The sequence below is a fragment of the Stigmatopora argus genome, chromosome 12, assembly GCF_051989625.1.
Source record: "Stigmatopora argus isolate UIUO_Sarg chromosome 12, RoL_Sarg_1.0, whole genome shotgun sequence".
NCBI classification, from domain to species: domain Eukaryota; kingdom Metazoa; phylum Chordata; class Actinopteri; order Syngnathiformes; family Syngnathidae; genus Stigmatopora; species Stigmatopora argus.
The window spans coordinates 11,750,479-11,768,219 of NC_135398.1; the positions used below are offsets into that span (position 1 = coordinate 11,750,479).

The 17,741-nt window shown below is 39.0% G+C and overlaps 2 protein-coding genes across 6 annotated transcripts in view; both read left to right on the plus strand.

The window, feature by feature from the left end:
- The window catches only part of cadm3 (cell adhesion molecule 3), an 89,218-nt gene extending 79,689 nt beyond the window's left edge, over window positions 1-9,529 (plus strand). For 2 of the 4 annotated variants that reach the window (XM_077615182.1, XM_077615183.1), the window contains exons 8-12: window positions 3,255-3,424; window positions 4,064-4,576; window positions 4,796-4,852; window positions 7,312-7,437; window positions 8,577-9,529. In XM_077615182.1, the coding sequence (XP_077471308.1) occupies window positions 3,255-3,424; window positions 4,064-4,576; window positions 4,796-4,852; window positions 7,312-7,437; window positions 8,577-8,695 (985 nt within the window). In that variant the 3' untranslated portion in view covers window positions 8,696-9,529. The remainder of the gene's footprint in view (window positions 1-3,254; window positions 3,425-4,063; window positions 4,577-4,795; window positions 4,853-7,311; window positions 7,438-8,576) is intronic. The other 2 variants (XM_077615184.1, XM_077615185.1) reach the window with 2 other exon arrangements.
- A 4,809-nt stretch (window positions 9,530-14,338) lies between these two features.
- kirrel1b (kirre like nephrin family adhesion molecule 1b) overlaps window positions 14,339-17,741 on the plus strand; it is a 57,725-nt gene continuing 54,322 nt past the window's right edge. For both annotated transcript variants that reach the window (XM_077616031.1, XM_077616032.1), the window contains exon 1: window positions 14,339-14,651. In XM_077616031.1, coding sequence (XP_077472157.1) covers window positions 14,603-14,651 — 49 coding nt within the window. In that variant the 5' untranslated portion in view covers window positions 14,339-14,602. The remainder of the gene's footprint in view (window positions 14,652-17,741) is intronic.

Genomic DNA, 17,741 nt, shown 5'->3' on the forward strand with positions numbered 1-17,741 from the left:
GTAGTACAACCGCAAGTCTAATGAAGATGTTGTATTAAACATGACTGAAAACAGAATCTGATTTTTAAATAATGTTTAGTTAATAATTTTCAATGTAGTATGTATTTTAATTGATTAGACTACAAAGACACCATTTTTAGCTCAGCGCCAGAGTCAGTCGTTCCCCAACCTGGAGGCTGTGGGTTCAATTTTCTGCCCTGGTGACCTAGCCTAACCATCCTTGAGTAAGATACTGAACCCCACATTGCTCTTGATGCTGCACATTCAGCAGGTAAATGAGCATATAATGACATTCCTAAAAATCTGGGACAGGGTCATGTTTATCACTGTGGTACACCACATTTTCTTCTAACAATATTCAATAAACATTTGGGAACTAGCGACAGCTTTGCACCTTTTTCCCATTCTTATTTGATATACATTTTTCCCTGTTCAACATTTTTGGGTCTCTGTCGTTGTATTTTACGCATCATAATGTGGCAAACATTTTCATTGCAACCAGGCCAGTCTAGTATATATGTACCATTCAGGTACACAGCCACAGCCACATCACATCACAGATGCTTTCTGTCCTTTTGACATGGCATCTGAGTTTTCAATAAAGAATTTCAAATAATGATTGGTCTGACCACAGAGCAGTTTTCCACGTTGCCATATCCATTTTAAATGACCCCTGGCTCCGAGATAACGCCTGTGCATTTAGAAATGGCTTATTCTTTGCACTGTCGATTTTCATCCTGCAATGACAAATGGCACAGTGGATTATGTTCACCGACAATGGTTTCTGGAATTATTGCTGAGCCCATTCTGTGATTTCCTCCAAAGTAGCATTCCTCTTTGTGGCGCAATGCTGTTTAGGGTCCCTTGTTGGTCCCACTGCTCACATGCAATGATCAAGCAGGGATTGGTGCTAAAAATATGAGCATTCACAGTGACTTCTCTCAGTTTAAATGCATTAGACATTTATTGTTGTCAATAGCAGGCAATGTGTTAAACAACAGAGCAAGATGGGTCACTCACTTTTCAAGTGACATGTACTGTACAAACAGATTATTCCAAACTTTGAAGAAACCAGAATATCATATTCTGCTCAGTTCACTTTGTTTTCTCTCTTTTTCAAGATATTACAAATTGTTGTATTGCCTATTCTCCAAGTTTGTGCAAAAGTTCTGTTCGGTTTTGCCTATTTTTTAGCTTTGAAATGTTTTTTGATAGGTCAGGGTAGTAGGAAGGAAGATCTGTTAGACAAGTTATTTTGGTCTCCGGGTACTGTAGGTCGGTTCACAAAAACACATTTGGCAGAGTTGAAAACAATACTGACGCTAATAGTCATGAGCCATCATAAAATCATAATTAACAGCCACATAAACTTTAATAATCCCAGAGAAGAAAGAGGGTCTCCTGCTGGCAATAAAAGGCTATGGGCTGTTGTTGTGCGAACCCCCTTTCACTGTTTGTTCTCCCACACCCCTCACAGTGACAGATCGTCAGCAATTATGCAAACAATTAAGTCGCCATTTAGCGTCTGTAAGTGGCTGTTATGAAACATTACGCTCAAAAGTCAATGTGCGTTTTACGGGCCTGTGAACAGCTCGCTAATCGCTTGGTTGTTGCCGATGCCGTCCGAGGGAAACAAAAAAACAAAACAAAATCAGGAACTTGAAGAAACTGATTGTTGGTTGCAGTTAGATAAAGAAATGATTTTCTTAGAAAGCAGTTCTTTGAGCATTTGATTGTTCTTTGTCTTCACGTTGAGTCAGCAGAGTGCCATGTCACAAAAGTTGCTGGCCAAAGTAGAGATGAGAACAGTTGATTACAGATTATAGTAATCCTGTTATTTTAGTGCACAACTTCTACACGCAACAGGTGAAGGACATGTCAAGTTTTAACTCCTTGGCTGCCATTGACAGTGATACTCACAATCCTTTTAAACTACGAGAGTATTAGTATTAATCAGTGGCGGTCCGTGCATTTTCTCTTAGTGCCTTCAACGGGTAAAATCCACTTCCTAGCAGAATTTAATGATTAAATACAAATACTGGAGCTTTTTAGACATCAGAACCGGGCCCAGAGTATCATTTCCCCGGGAAAAAGACAGCGATGAACGTCGATACGTCCATACGCGGCAATGACGTATCCCTACGCCTGCGACAATGCATTGTGGTGTTGCCAACTCGAAATCTGATTGGTTAAAGCAACAGTCTTATCGACGCTTGTTTAATGCAGCAGAGCCCGCAGAACTGATTGTGAAGGCCTTGAGGCAGATTTCTGACCCTCGCAACAAATAATGGCTGAAATGTGATTGGTTAAATGCTTCAGACAATTTGGAATTATTTAATAAGTATTGATGGACAAAATATAATATATGATTCAGATATTTCTTAGGCCAGCAGAGAAGGCCCTGATGGCCCGCCACTGGTATTAATTAGTATCTTGTTTTAGGGCCACATACTTTAATGTAAGTAGATGGCCGCCATTAGATTGGATTTATATTGCCAGCAGTGAAAGCCAATAATTTATACCCAATATAGCTAGTTAAGGGGAAAAACCCACAGACGGGTCAAATATTGAAAAATGAGGTGTCTGGCTGTCCTTGTTGTGCATTCAAAAATTGCAGATGTTAAAAATCCGATTAGAATTGGGGAAGTCATTGAATTTTTAAAACTAGAAAAAATTCAAGAAAATGGCCAACAGGCACGTTTGCCTTTCCTACGCCCTGAGAAGCGGTCCATTATACAAATCAATAGATTACTGGACCCTCATTTTGATTATTTATGGAATATCGGCACCACCATCCAGCTGCTTCAGGTATTACATTCAGCCACTGTTATCTGGTCCAACACGCAATTCAGGGTTAATTTTCCTAGGTTTAAGAGTTTCTTTCCTCCTTGAGTTTCAGTCTTTGGCAGCAAATTCTTTTTTGGAGGTGGTAGGGGAGCAGTTTCTCCTCCACTTCTTCCCGTCTTCCCGGCTGGCTGTCATTGTAATTACTACTGAGCCCCTTAAGGGAAAGTCTCATTTGCATAATTGATTCTTTTATCAAGGAACGCCGCCGCTATCGCTCTCATCGCCCAATGGATTTTTCGCTCGCATTTGAAATGCCGATCTTTGTTCTCTTGTCCTCCCTTAATCCGCCTTCCTCCGCCTCATCTATCCTTCATCCTCTCACTTTTTCATCCTTGTGTTTAACGCCTGTCCTGTCGTCTTATGTCCCTTCTCTTTTTGAACTTTTTTCTTCTTTTTTTTATCTTTAGGCCGTCCTACAGTTGGAAGAAGAAAGATGGAGAGCTACCCCCGCTGGCAAAAGATGAGGGCACCTTTCTGCGCTTCGAGGTGCTCAACAAGTCCGACAACGGCGTCTACCTGTGCTTCGCCGACAATGGCATCGGAAGCAGTGTCGGCGAGTACACGCTGCTTGTGCAAGGTAAGGTTTTGCAAAAAATTGGGGTTACTAGTTTATGTTTTTAAACCAAAGGCAGGTTGTTCCAAGTAAACGAAGATAGGGTCCATACCCCAAATTTGGGCCATATGCTAATACTTTTTGGCATTTTTTTCCCCTTCTTCCTTCTAGGTAAACAATGAGCAGCAGAATTCAGTGGGGATAGTTTTCAGAAGGGTTGAGGGTTATTGTTGATGTTTTGCAGTGTAACCAGGTCGAGTTAGGGGTTGGATAATACAAATTAACACGGTATGGTCCGTACCTACAGTTTTGGGGATCAATTTGCTCTATTTTTATTGTGTTTTGAGTTCGTGCTAAGGTTTTCAATGCGTACTAGGATTATGGTTTATTTACAGAAGAGTTGGTGGTTCTATTTAATGTGCCACATTTTAAGTCGTTAGATCAGGAAGAATCATAGACTGTCTTCTGTTTTCCCATCTGTTTTGTCTTCTAATTTTTTGTTTGTATCTTTCTCTTATTCAACCGCGTTCCCACCGCTTTAATTCCTAAATTTTTTGCCTAACGCTTCATCCCCAATTCTCTCCTACGCGCTTCGATCTGCCGCATTTAAAAATATAAATAAATGAAAACATTGCGCTTTATCCTGGCTCAACCCCACAAAAGATCCCACCGACTCCACTGGCTCCAGCAGTTCTCCTTCTACTTCAACGCCGTTATATTCCACCCTTGCGAGTGATCCCACTTCTCCCACTCCTGAATTTTCCTCCGCCTGGTCGGAAACGGTCACAACAACCCTTTCCTCCTCCTCTACTGTACTTTCTATTTCCCCCTCCTCTACCGTACTTTCTATTTCCACCACCTCTACCGTACCTTCTGATTCCGCCACCTCTACCGTACCTTCTGATTCCGCCACCTCTACCGTACCTTCTGATTCCGCCACCTCTACCGTACTTTCTAATTCCGCCACCCCTACCGTACTTTCTTATTCCGCCACCCCTACCGTACTCTCTGATTCCGCCACCTCAACCATACTTTCTATTTCCGCCACCACCACTTCACTTTCAAACGACCTTTTCCCCGACTTGACCCTCAACCCAGACTCCCCCGCAACCCCTCCACCTTCATCCGCGACTCCCTCAGTTTCCGATGAGCCGAACGGACATGACACCTCCACAGGTAAAAAAAAAAAAAAGATTCGAGAAATTAACAAGTATGACACGTCTGACCATTATGGTACACAAATACACTGTTTCTCGAATTGACACCATGAAGACAAGAACTTTGTATGTGTGTCAGAATTTCACCACTGTTTTTCTTTTTTCATTGTTTCTTCTTCTTTACCACCTCTCCCACCTGCTGATAATGCCTAAACACAAAACTACAACACACTCACAGTACCACACACCATCGTTTCCTCATCCACTCACCAAGATGCTGCAGAAAACATTGCAGGTACAATGTTTGTGTGCAAGGATCAACATGAACCTTGCAATCCCGAGTGCTACAAGAGTTGTATAAAAAAAGAGAGGGCTAAATTATTATTTCTCAACTCATTGGTTGGCATTAACGGTGATAGACATTTAATCCATTTTGGGGGTGAAGAATGACATAATCAAGCTCTTCTAGTATACTAGATGCAAAGCACCACGCTGCCTCCAAGGGGCCAAGGCATGCACAAGCAGGACCAGAGCTCACACAAACAGTGAAGCACAGTATGACTACTCAATATAATAATAATAACAATAATAATAATAATAATAATAATAATAATAATAATAATGATAATAATCGGACATAGGCCCTGTCATCATCATCAACAACAAAAGCCTACTTGTCATCACATATTAGAGTATGAATACTCAATCATGTAAAATCGAATATCATTGATTAATTTATTTTTCTTTTTATCATTGATTTTTATTGCCTAATACTTGTTGATCAATATAGAAGATAAGTGACTAATAAGGTAGGCTGCAGCCCAATTAGTTGTATATACTGCTGCTCTTACAGGATTAAAGTGGAAGTAGGGCTGGGAAAACGGGCGAAAATAAATAAACGAATGAATATAAATAATAAATGATTAAAAAAATACAAATAGTAACATCATAATAATTATTTTATTACGTATTTATTGATCGCTTATTTATTATTGTAATTATTTATTGTTATTTAATGATGATTTATTTGTCTGTTTGTTTTTTGTTATTTGTGCACTTTGTGGTGAAGCTTTAAATCTCATTATACTTGTATAATGACAATAAAAGCATAGTATTCAATATTTGATCATATTTTATATGATCAGATCTCGATTAGTATCACAATTATTTTTAAATTTGATGTTTGCATTGCATATTAACTATTAAGATTGTAGACTTAAGAATTAAGATCTGATTGTGATTATTATGATTTTTAAAACTTGAATTTTATATAGTATTTTAACTGACAGTTTGAAGAATGTTGACTGAAAATCTAAGAAACTAGAGTGTAGTTATTTTCTTTTTTTTAAATGGGAACATATAAACTAAATAATAAAGAACAGACAAAGGTTGACTGTGATTGGCTGTTGTCACAAATATCTCTCCCACCCATTTTCATCGGTAGGGTCATTTTGGAGGATATATCCAAGTCCTTCAGATGAGCATTTTGTCATTTTAAAAAATCAATAAATAGGGGGTTATTTGTCCTTCAAGTAGCAGGAAAGCTCTTACTCTGATTGGCATGTCTGGTTGCATTGATCACTCACATTTTCATTGTATTTACCATCGGAAATGTGCTCAGGGCTTATTACCGAAATCAACCTAAAAAAAATTTCACAATCTTATAATCGCCCAGCCCCAAGTGAAACCATCACTCCACAAAAAGTCTGATGGACGAGCATGTTTGGCCTCGGCTGAGTTCTATAATACTTTCAGTTCTATTGACGAAGATAAATATATGAATTTATGAATTATTGTCAATTTTCTTTCTTGTAGATCTGCAATCTATATAAATTGGTAGGGCTGACTGCAAATGGACATTTATTCATTTGCTGTCAACCCTCCCTGTTCAAACGGATTGGACGACTGTCGGTGTCAATGGCAGCCAATGAGTCAATACAACTCTTGCATCGATCTCATTCGATTACGTTCTGTTGTGTGTGGTCTGAGTTTCTTTTATGTTATATTGTTGTGTATTTATATTGTTCCCATTCGTGCATTTTGTATGTGTATGTTTCCTTGTGTCTATTCATGTCTATGGCGTCGTGTATTTCTGTCAGGACACACACACATTCACACAGAGTGAGTGATAAATGTTTCATGAGGACACACGAGTATGCAACACACGTTCCACCAACACATGACCCTTTGAGTGGTACTGGTCAATTACACTCTGTCCACTGTGTGCGCGTGTGCGCGTATGCGTATGCGTGCGGACCCTGACAAGTGGGATTAATGGCCTCATTGGCAGTCTAGCCTCGTCAGCACACCCCCATCACCTCCATGCCCTAGTATACAGTTCGTGCGCATGTGTGTGTCTATAGTAGATCAGTAGTAGGGAAGTGCTAAAGTACTTTTACTCTACTTCATTACAGCTAGGAAGAAACAAAGTTTGTTGCCGCTGTAATGAATCAAGTGCACGTGCACCCTACCCATACCTATAGACCAGTGCTTCTCTTTTTTTTTCCCTGGTATTGCTTTGCGCCCCCCTAGGGTGGCACGGCCCACGATTTGAGAAGCACTGATGTAGACTATTATGTTGGGTCACTCACACAATGAGCTGTGGCCTATAAACCATTTTTGGATGTTGTTCAATTTCACTTCCTCAAAGAATGACATCACTCTTAGATTCAACTTTTTTCTTGGGTTTGATTGTATTCTTTGCTTCCTTTCTTCTCGCTTCCCTACTTTCCTCCTTTCTCGTTCTTTGCTCAGATCCCACGGCTATGTCGACATCGTCGGGTGTGGATCACGCGGTGATCGGGGGTGTGGTGGCTGTCATCGTCTTCATCCTGCTGTGCCTCCTCATCGTCTTTGGGAGATACCTCATCAGACACAAAGGTAAAGCCTCTGCATCAAATAATTTTAAAAAAAAAAGCTCCACAAAATCGTTTGTAATTGCCTAAAGATGCCACAAGATTCCGCCAAAGCACTTTTTCCTGTGAAAAAACTTGATGCCCTGAATAAATGACTGGTCTGAAGCTCAGCAACAGTATTACCACCAGCACCATTTTAGTTATCAAATGAGCCTATTTTGTGAGTACAGATTTTGTTTAGTTTTCTTAAGTACGTATTTTTATTTTGGATTTCCCTAACTGTTAATTGAACGAGTTTACTCAAATTTCATTATCAATTCTTTGAGGCATACATACATTTTAGAGTGAATTTGACAACTTATCTTAGCTTCACTTTGTTTGCCTAAAAAAGGGTACGCTGGAACTTGTATAGTCAGAAAGAGTCTTTAGGTCAGTGGTCTATGCACACTGCTACTTTTGATATGGCCCCTGTTCAATTCTTGCTTGGAACAACTTATTAGATATTATAGATCACATCTGTCAAAGTGGCGGCCCAGGGGCCAAATTTGGCCCGCCGCATCATTTTGTGTGGCCCGGGAAAGTAAATCATGAGTGCCGACTTTCTGTTTTAGGATCAAATTAAAATGAAGAGTATAGATGTATATTAAATTTCCTGGTTTTCCCCCTTTTAAATCAATAATTGTAATTTTTTAATCTTTTTTTTTTCAGTTTTTAGTTCAAAAATCATTTTGTAAAATCTAAAAATATATTTTTTTTAAAAAGCTAAAATAAACATTGTTTTAGATCTAGAAGAAACTGAATATTCAGGGCTTTTAATCCAGTTCTTTTAAACCATTTATTTAAAAAAATCAAAATATTATGTCTAAAATGGTCCGGCCCACATGAAATCGAGTTGACGTTAACGCGGCCCGCGAACCAACCCGAGTCTGACACCCTTGTTATAGATAGATGAAGTCAAGGAAGTCTATAAAACAGTCAAAATGCTCTTCAAAAATGAACACTAAAAAGTTCGCAGATGTTTTAAATTGTGTATATTTTTTTAGTCCCATATTTAAATTCATGCCACACAATATGCTTCTGGTCTATAAAAATAGGTAAAATGCTACAAAATGGCTATTCTAATGAGTCAATATACGTGTTAAACTGCAAATATTTTGGTCCCAGGAACGTATTTGACCCACGAGGCCAAAGGCTCAGACGACGCACCCGACGCCGACACGGCCATCATCAATGCCGAGGGCGGAAACTCCGGAGCTGAAGACAAGAAGGAATATTTCATCTAGGGAGGTGGAAGAAGAGTAGGAAGAAGCAGTGAAAGGAATAAAAGGAGAAGGAACAATCTTCCATTTTGTTTTCACCACAATCAGTTGGTTGAGAAAGCGGGGATGGGAAGGAGGCAGTTGTAAGTGAGGACGTTGTTTGCATCCATACAGGGACGAGAGAGTTGCACTGACATGCACGCACAAGCACACACAATGACTTACTAACCCGTTGTTATGTTTCGATCCCTGTTTTCTAACCAGCTCCGAAATTGTAACTCACATTCCTTCCTGAGTCCTCTCACATATTAACCTTGCCAGACCCTCCCCTAAACTCCTAACAAAAGGTACGAACCACCGTGCATCCCCCTAAACTGACCCCAAGCCATTCCAGCTACACACATGTATACGTATAAATATATATATATAAATATATATATAAATATAAGCATTCTTTTTAATGGACGTAAGCAGTGTGTACGCTGTAAATACAACAATGGTAAGAGGAAAAATAAAATTTCTCGCTCATGTATCTATCTTACTTCCTCGAATACTCTTATTGCCTGTTTTTATGACATGCGTGTAGAGTATTTGAAAAAGGAAAAAAAATAGAAAATACATGTAATCATGATCATGAGTACCAACAATGGAATTGCAATGTAAACTAACTTCGAATGCAAATATTTTGTCGTATTTCTTGTCGTAAATTCTATTCTTTGTTTCGGAAGGAGTGTTGGGGCCTCACTGACAAGATATCCTGTAATTTTTGGATAAGGAAATATAAGGAAAGGCACACTTGATGATACCCAATAAAGCTTACAAGAAAACCTGTGCTTTTACTGTTTAATGAATAAGTCACAATGGACTGTAGACCAGGGGGAGGTGAGGCGAAAGTTTAGTGGTTTATAGTCAAAATTACAGAAATCATTTTTAAATTTAGTTATCATGAAAATGTTGCATTTTGTTAAAAAAAACTTGGAAGCAATATTAATAAAATTTTGAGTTTTTTCATTCTTTTGCAGCAATCAAATCAAGTTTTAATTAGATCCATTTTGAAAAATATATGAGAATTTTTTTTAGAATGCAGATAATCTTCAAAATGGAAAATCTAATAATAATGCAATAGATTATTCATTATTATTACTATTAAATACTTAAATAACAATCTTTATTTCTTGAAAAACTGCAACTTTATCATTCTATTTTAATGTTCTTTTCAGTGTGGCCCCACTCTCTCTAACTGCTCTTCCGCAACATGTGAAAGGTTTTTTTTTTTTTTTTTTTTTTTTTGAAGGGTCAAGTGTTTACAGTCTTCACAACCGTAGCTCAAATTTCCTCCTTCATTCGCTTATACATTAAACCATTGCTGTTCAAGCTATGGATATTCATCACATCGCCATTTAAGGAATGGAAACGTACCTTTTATTATCAACGACAACCTTGCGTCCTCGAAATATACGAAACCGCCTCCCAAATCCTGGAGTTTGGACAACCCTGTTTTAAAGGGCACTCGCTTCATTGGCACAGGTCCATGACTGCAAATGGATGCTAATCTGGCTAAGAGGCCGCGGGCATCGTGCGGGCGGCAGGCCAATGTTGCACTCGTCTCACGACACCAACGTCCTTCTCGTCTTATTCTGCTTGTCCCTTTCTTTTCTTTCTTTAATCAATCAGCTTTCTCCATGTCCTCGTCCACCTTCTCCACCCCCATATACACTATTTGATTGATGTCCCGCTTTCTTGGCAAGATGTCACCATGTTATTGACTTGAGTGTTGACTAAAGTATCAGGACACCTCCTGTTACATGAGTCTAGTTTTGAACAAATTGTCCAATAAGTCTCACTCCATCTTTTTAAAAATCATCTGGCATCAGTGCTAACTGACGGAAGGGAAAATGTTTAATATAATACTATCCCAATACTTTTATACCCCTTTTTCTCTCCACACTTTTCACTCCCTGTAGGATCCCCAAAACTTTTGTTCACACATCACATTTTCCTTTTTCCAATTGCAGCATCTTCCTTGTTTTTGGTGACCCATTTTTTTTTCCCCAAACTGCACATATTCCTCAATGTTACACCACATGTGAGTATTACGATAGTATCGACCATATGGGTTTTATTTTTGTTGTTCTGGAACGTTCAGGGATTCTTCTTGTTTTTTGCCCCAAATCCCCTTTACCCCCCTGTCATCAGCCCCTTTCACGCTACCTGCCAAAACCAATTTATCTTGGGTTGTTTGGCTCCCCACTTTGGATGTTTTCCATGCTAAAGGTACCAACACTGACTGAGAAATCATCACATTTGGGGTAGTATTTGAGGCTGGACAACATCTGTGATGAATTCAGTTTTGCAGGGATGTAGAAAGAAATGCTGCCTCGCTGTGTTCTGTGTAATGACCCTCCTCGTCGGAGCCATATCTTCAATTGTACCTGCTGTTTTCTGCGCGACTCCTACTCAATACATACTACAGTGTGATTACGCGAAAGTAGGTGTGAAACCTCACAATTGCTCTGCAATTCCACATGGAACCCAGCAAAGTCCCTAACAGTCAAAAAGAAAAGAAAAAAAAGGAACATTTCCTCACTGATGTGACATTGTTTTTTCAGTATTTTGTTTTAATCCAGTGTTAACTGTTTTGTGTGAGTAAAGTAGAAAACATAGTGCTACTGAACCCCAACTGGAAGGTTTTCCAGATGCAGACTGTATGAAATGAAATAGAGGATGGACAAAATGGCTGCTGAGTATCATTGTAGAATGGAAATTTCCGATTTTTAATTTTCTTTGCATTTTTTGTTGTGAAATATAATGACTATCTGACATTACTCTCATTGTAATCCCACATTTGTCAGGTGTAAGGTTCCAAAGCAGGTCAATAATATCCCATCAAAATGTCTAAACCACAAATTGTCTACCATTTTCAGTTTTCTGTACAAAAGGTACTGACACATATTACTACATCCACAACTCCCTATCAATGCTTGTGTTTTTTTACCACTTCTATCGTGTTTTTTTCTGTTTCATGTACAAGCATTAATTTTGCAGCTTTGCTGGGTTCCATCTGAAAGCCGCTTTTTCTACTTCTGCCTTTTCCTCCAAAAACACGCGTGTGAAAGGGGTTACATACTAAGATAACCGCTAAAATCAAGATAAAAAGCAGCTCCTATTTTTTTGTGTTTTTTTTTTCTTCCACACTTTCATTGGTATCTGCAGACTGGAGGGGGCGGTACTGTCGCCCGTCCCCGCCCAAAGTTTAAATGCCGACAAGAAGAAACAGAAACAAATAGGTTATGCTACCCCCCAAAAAATGAAAAAGAATGGTCATTTTGTAAAAAAAAAAAAATAATAATAATAATTAAAAAAAATGAAAGCAAACCAAAAAAATAGATATGGCGGGAGGGTGCGGGGAGTTGCGGCAGCGGACCTTATACTTGCCTGTCATGAGTGGTTGTGTTTTTGGTCTTAGCTAATGTGCTAGCATGTAGCTTGCATGTGGGCTGGCGTGTAGTGTAGCATGCACAGGACAAAATAGCCGCCATCCTCTAGTCTGCAGATGCCTTTTGAAAAAAAAAGTCATTTCTTTTTGTTTCGTGTTAAATTATGTCACAACGTTCATATTCTTCCTTTTTGCTTTATTTAGAAGTTTAGATGATCCTACAATTTAGATTTTTTTTGTATATAATGTTTCATATCACAACATGTGTTAATTGGACGAATGATGATGTCACAAGCCGCATGCAGTGGTTGGCTCCTGTGTTCAAATTGAAAAACTGTTTTTCTTTAGTCATTTTGTTTGTTTGTTTGTTTGTTAAAATTCCAGTTTTTGCGTTGTTGACATCAATAAAGATGCAATTGGGTTAATTTCAATCATCTTTGTCAGAGATTTTTATATGTTTTTTTACCACAGAATCCGTGCTTTTAGATATGGCACAAACATTTAGTTTGGGGGAAAAACACTTTTAAATAAGTCACAAATGGTTTAAATTATAATGTCAAAATGCAATGAAATTTTGCGCTTACATTGCTGAAAAGTGGAAACATATTTTTGGAATATGCTCTAGAATGGCTTTTACCTCCCTAAGAACGTTTTAACGATTGGATGGCCACCAATTCAGGGTGTCCCCTGCTTGGTGCCCAAAGTCAGCTAGGATAGGTTTTAGCAACCCCCACGACCTTTGTGAGGATAAATCTTACAGAAAAGGAATGAATAATGACATTTAATAAATGCTTCTAGATCATGTATGAAAGTGGCGGCCCGGGGGCTAAATCTGGCCCGCCGCATCATTTTGTGTGGCCCGGGAAAGTAAATCATGAATGCCGACTTTCTGTTTTAGGATCAAAATAAAATGAAGAGTATAGATGTATATTAAATTTCCTGATTTTCCCCCTTTTAAATCAATAATTGTAATTTTTTAATCATTTTTTTCTGGGTTTTTAGTTCAAATATCATTTTGTAAAATCTAAACATATATAAAAAAAGCTAAAATAAACATCGTTTTAGATCTATAAAAAAACTGAATATTCAGGGCTTTTAATCCAGTTCTTTTAATCCATTTATAAAATAAAAAAATCTAAATATTATATCTAAAATGGTCCGGCCCACGTGAAATCAAGTTAAAGCGGCTCGCGAACCAACCCGAGTCTGACACCCTTGTTCTAGTTAACGAGTGTGATACCTTACACCAGGGTTGTCCAAACTATTCCACAAAGGGCCGCAGTGGGTGCGGGTTTTCATTCCAACCCATCAAGAGGACACCTTTTCACCAATCTGGTGTCCTACAAGTGCAATCAGTGGATTGCAGTCAGGTGCTTCTTGTTTTCTGCAGAAATCTCATTGGTCAAAGTGCCTGCGCTGGATCGGTTGGAACAAAAACCTGCACCCACAGCGGCCCTCGAGGACCGGTTTGGCCACCCCTGCCTTACACAGTTTTGAGATGAAGAGTGAACAGAAAATAAAAGTTATGGTTGCATTAGTAAATATTGGCATGTTGGTTATTGTTCCAACGAACTAAATAATACGTTTAGTGACTTGATCAACTGTGATCTATTTAGGCTAATCCCAATAACAAACAATGAACTGCTTAAATAACATTGTTGGATAAAAAAAACCAAATATATTTTTGTAATATACTGATATGCTTGTAAGAATGGTACGAGTTGAGGGGGTAAAGCACTAATAAGTTTGACGGAATGATTTAATCGGAATTGCATTTTTGATCATCTGATTATGACAATGAGGTTTTTAATGTTTTCTCCTGTTGTTTGATTTTTGTCGTCTCTCAATTTTGAATTTTATTTGTAATATGTTGTTTATATTTTACTCGGTTAGTTTTCAAAATACACTTGAGTCTTTCCTAAATGTTTGTTTGTTTTTGAGCAGGCGCATAGTATCAATTGATATACATTTGTTTTTAATTATGTTTTTTATGGTAATAAATAGCACGTCCTCTTCTACAACTGTTTATCAATTAATTCATTTCTTTATTCATAGTCCTTGTCAACACTAACGTCGCTCTTTTTATTGCAGTTTTCCTATCTGCCTCTAGAGGACGCTCACCGCGTTCTATCCATCCAAAATGAAGCTTTGCAAAGGAGCGGAGGGATTTTGGGGGGGTGATGATAGTGTGAGGGAGGAGGGGGCGCACTAGGAAGGGGGGTAAACGGGAGAGCAGGAGCAAGCTCGCGTGTCTCAAACGCCAGAAGAGGGCTGAGAAGAACGGACGTGGGTGAACGCACCATTGCAAAGAGCGCAAGCGCGAGATGATTTTTGTCTTCATTTTTTCCTCATTTTTTTCAATGATTAATATAAAATATCAGTCAATAAGTCTCGCTTGACCTCTCTGATGAGTTCGATCCGGCTGGAGTTGACTGAGGCGGTCGCAGCGGCGGCAAAGGGGGTCGACGACGTGCACGCGCGGTGCTGAAAGCATCATGAAGCAGCCTTTGTGGATCCTAACTTTGCTCGTCACTTGGCCGCCAGGTGAGCACGCACAAGCATGCAAAAAGAAGTTGCATTCCCCAAAAAATGGTGCTTTGTCGCTTTTCTTGTTCGTCGTGAAAGTGGATGGTCTTTTGATTGATCGTACCTGGAAATCAATAATAGAGACTTGCTGATGGAACACAATAACATTCATTATTTTATACTTATTTATTCTTTATTTGGTTACATACAGTGTACCATTTGTATTTTTCAGTGATTTGAGAGTTTAATTCACTCATATCATCCCCACTGAAATCCTACATCACTCATATCTCCAGACAAAGATGCTGCTCGTAGCTCAAGAAACTCGTAAGTCAAGCCATTAAATGGCTTGGCTTGCAACCACACTGTGCCTCAAAATAAGTATGCAATCGTGATCAAGGTAAATCGCGTTCAAATCGACTTTTATTACAGCCTACACAAAAAATCTGCTTCAACACAGTGTGTTTATGTTGTGTACGCATAAGTGCGGGCATCTTTTCCATCAATGTGGATGTGCTGAATTGAAATGAATTGAATGCTTTTTAGTGTCATTATACAAGTATAATGAGATTTAATGCGTGTTTGTGGGTCTGTGGGGGGGGGTTGTATGCGAGCACTGGGGTTGTAAAATCATGTGTGGACGCCAACATGTGCCTATGTGTGTGTGTGCGAGAATTCAGAGATTTAAAAATGAGTGGAGGTAATGGTGATGTGTATGTGTGTATACACACTTGTACCTGCCTTACCACCTGGGTCCGCACCAACGTGGCCCCCCGGCTGCGGCGGTGGTGGTCCACAGACACTGATGTGTGTCGACAGCTCAGAGACGAAGCCCTTGTCTTCACACGCCGCGTTTGAGGCCTCGATGAGGAAAAGATGCATTGTAGGACTTGACGGATCATGCGATAATGGCCCCTTTCACACCGAATGAATCACTCTGAGAGTCACACTGGCAGCCGATGAGATGCTGGAGTCCAGATATTAATCTGTCAAATTCAGATGTTGTATTGGAGACTTCTATGAAGGTAGTATAACAATTAAGATACATACATACATATGTTTGAAAGTGTCTTGGATTGGGGATTTATGGTGGCTGCTTCATTTTTGTATCTATATAACATACAATAAAATCTCAAGACTATTAATGTATTTTGCTGAGAAATCTGCTGCCTAGTGTCACAAAGCTTGGTCTAAAGCAGGGGTCCCCAAACCGGTCCTCGAGAGCCGCTGTGGGTGGAGGTTTTTGTTCCGACCGATCCAGCACAGACATTTTGAGATTTCTGCAGAAAACAAGAAGCACCTGACTGCAATCCACTGATTGCACTTGTAGGACAGCAGATTGGTGAAAAAAGGTACCCTCTTTCTGGGTTGGAATGAAAACCAGCGCCCACTGCGGCCCTTTGTGGAATAGTTTGGAGACCCCTGGTCTAAAGGTAATTGGTTCTATAACTACTAGACCAAGGGTGTCAGACTCAGGTTGGTTCGCAGGCCGCATTAACGTCAACTCGGTTTTATGTGGGCCAGACCATTTTAGATATAATATCTAGATATTTTTTTTTATAAATGGATTAAATCAACTGGATTAAAGTGCCTGAATATTCAGTTTTTTATAGATCTAAAACAATGTTTATTTTAGCTTTTTTTAATATATATTTAGATTTTACAAAATGATATTTGAACTAAAAACAGAAAAAAATGATTAAAAAATTACAATTATTGATTTAAAAAGGGGGAAAATCAAGAAATTTAATATACATCTATACTCTTCATTTTAATTTGATCCTAAAACAGAAAGTCGGCACTCATGATTTACTTTCCCGGGCCACACAAAATGATGCGGCGGGCCAGATTTAGCCCCCGGGCCGCCACTTTGACACATGTGTACTAGATTATTCTGAAGTGGCAAAGACACCTTTCAAAAATAAGATAACTGAAGCTGTGTTCTCTTGATGAATGTAACAAAATAGTTGTTAGGTGTAGAAGTCTCTTTTTAACAAATTGTTTCATTGCTGTCGTTCCCCCAAAATACTGTGCAATGACGTATCAAGTTAAGTTGCTTATTTAGGTCTTTTAAATGTTCTTTTTATTTTGTTGAACGTGTCATGATCTGCCCTCGGCTGGGAAGCGAAATCGAACCCATGAGCGGAAGCAGAAAAACGAGGTGCACAGATTAGGATTTTAATGAAAAATAGCCATACAAATAATCAAAACTGTGACAAAGTTTACAAAATAAAAACCAACCAGGGGGTCTCCCCTGACACTGACAGGGAGGGAAAACATTGCTTACGATAACAGGAAACAATGCTCCCACAAAAGACATGCCAAAAATATCATGACAGAAAGATGATTTTGATTGTTTAATTTTCAAGGCTTGTTTTTGTTGATTCTTACTTATTTTTAAATATTTTTCGAGGGATTTCAGTTACATTTGGGGCTTTTTCTGTCATTGACAGAAAAGGTAGAAACATTTTTGCCCACATCTGTACATCATTTTTTAGAAGATCATATATTATCCTTCACAGAGTCAAAGGTATTCTGCTGCACTTTGTTGTGCCTTTAAAACCACAGACTCATGTTTCCTTCTGCCAGTCGCATCAAAGACAGATTCAAGGCATGACAAAGACTGAATCACCCTGCTTATTTTTTCCTTCTTTTTAACAGCACTGATATCAAGCAAAAGGGTGAGAGAAAGAACTCTCTATCTTTGAAGTGTTTCTCCCAGTGCTCACTTACCCGTCTGAATGGACCGCCCACGTAAAAATCCATTGAGGCACACATCTCGACCAATAACGACTAGCACCAGATGTTCAATCGCAGCCATCCTTCTTCTAAAGATTACAATCAGATGATTTTATTCGAGTGTGTGTTGGGGTGTGTTGAGGGAGAGAGAAAGAATGTGTGTAAAATAAATATGGAGTCCACAATACAGATTATTATCTCATTGCCTGCCATTGATGGTGATAGATATACATTCTATTTGAAGTGGGAGGTTTAGCAGTGAAAGTTGTTTCTTTGTCATTCTGGGTCATTGGTGCCCAACCTGTCCAAAATATGGCCCAAGGGTCAAAAGTTGACCGCTGTGGAGTTTTTATTGGCCAGCTGCAAATT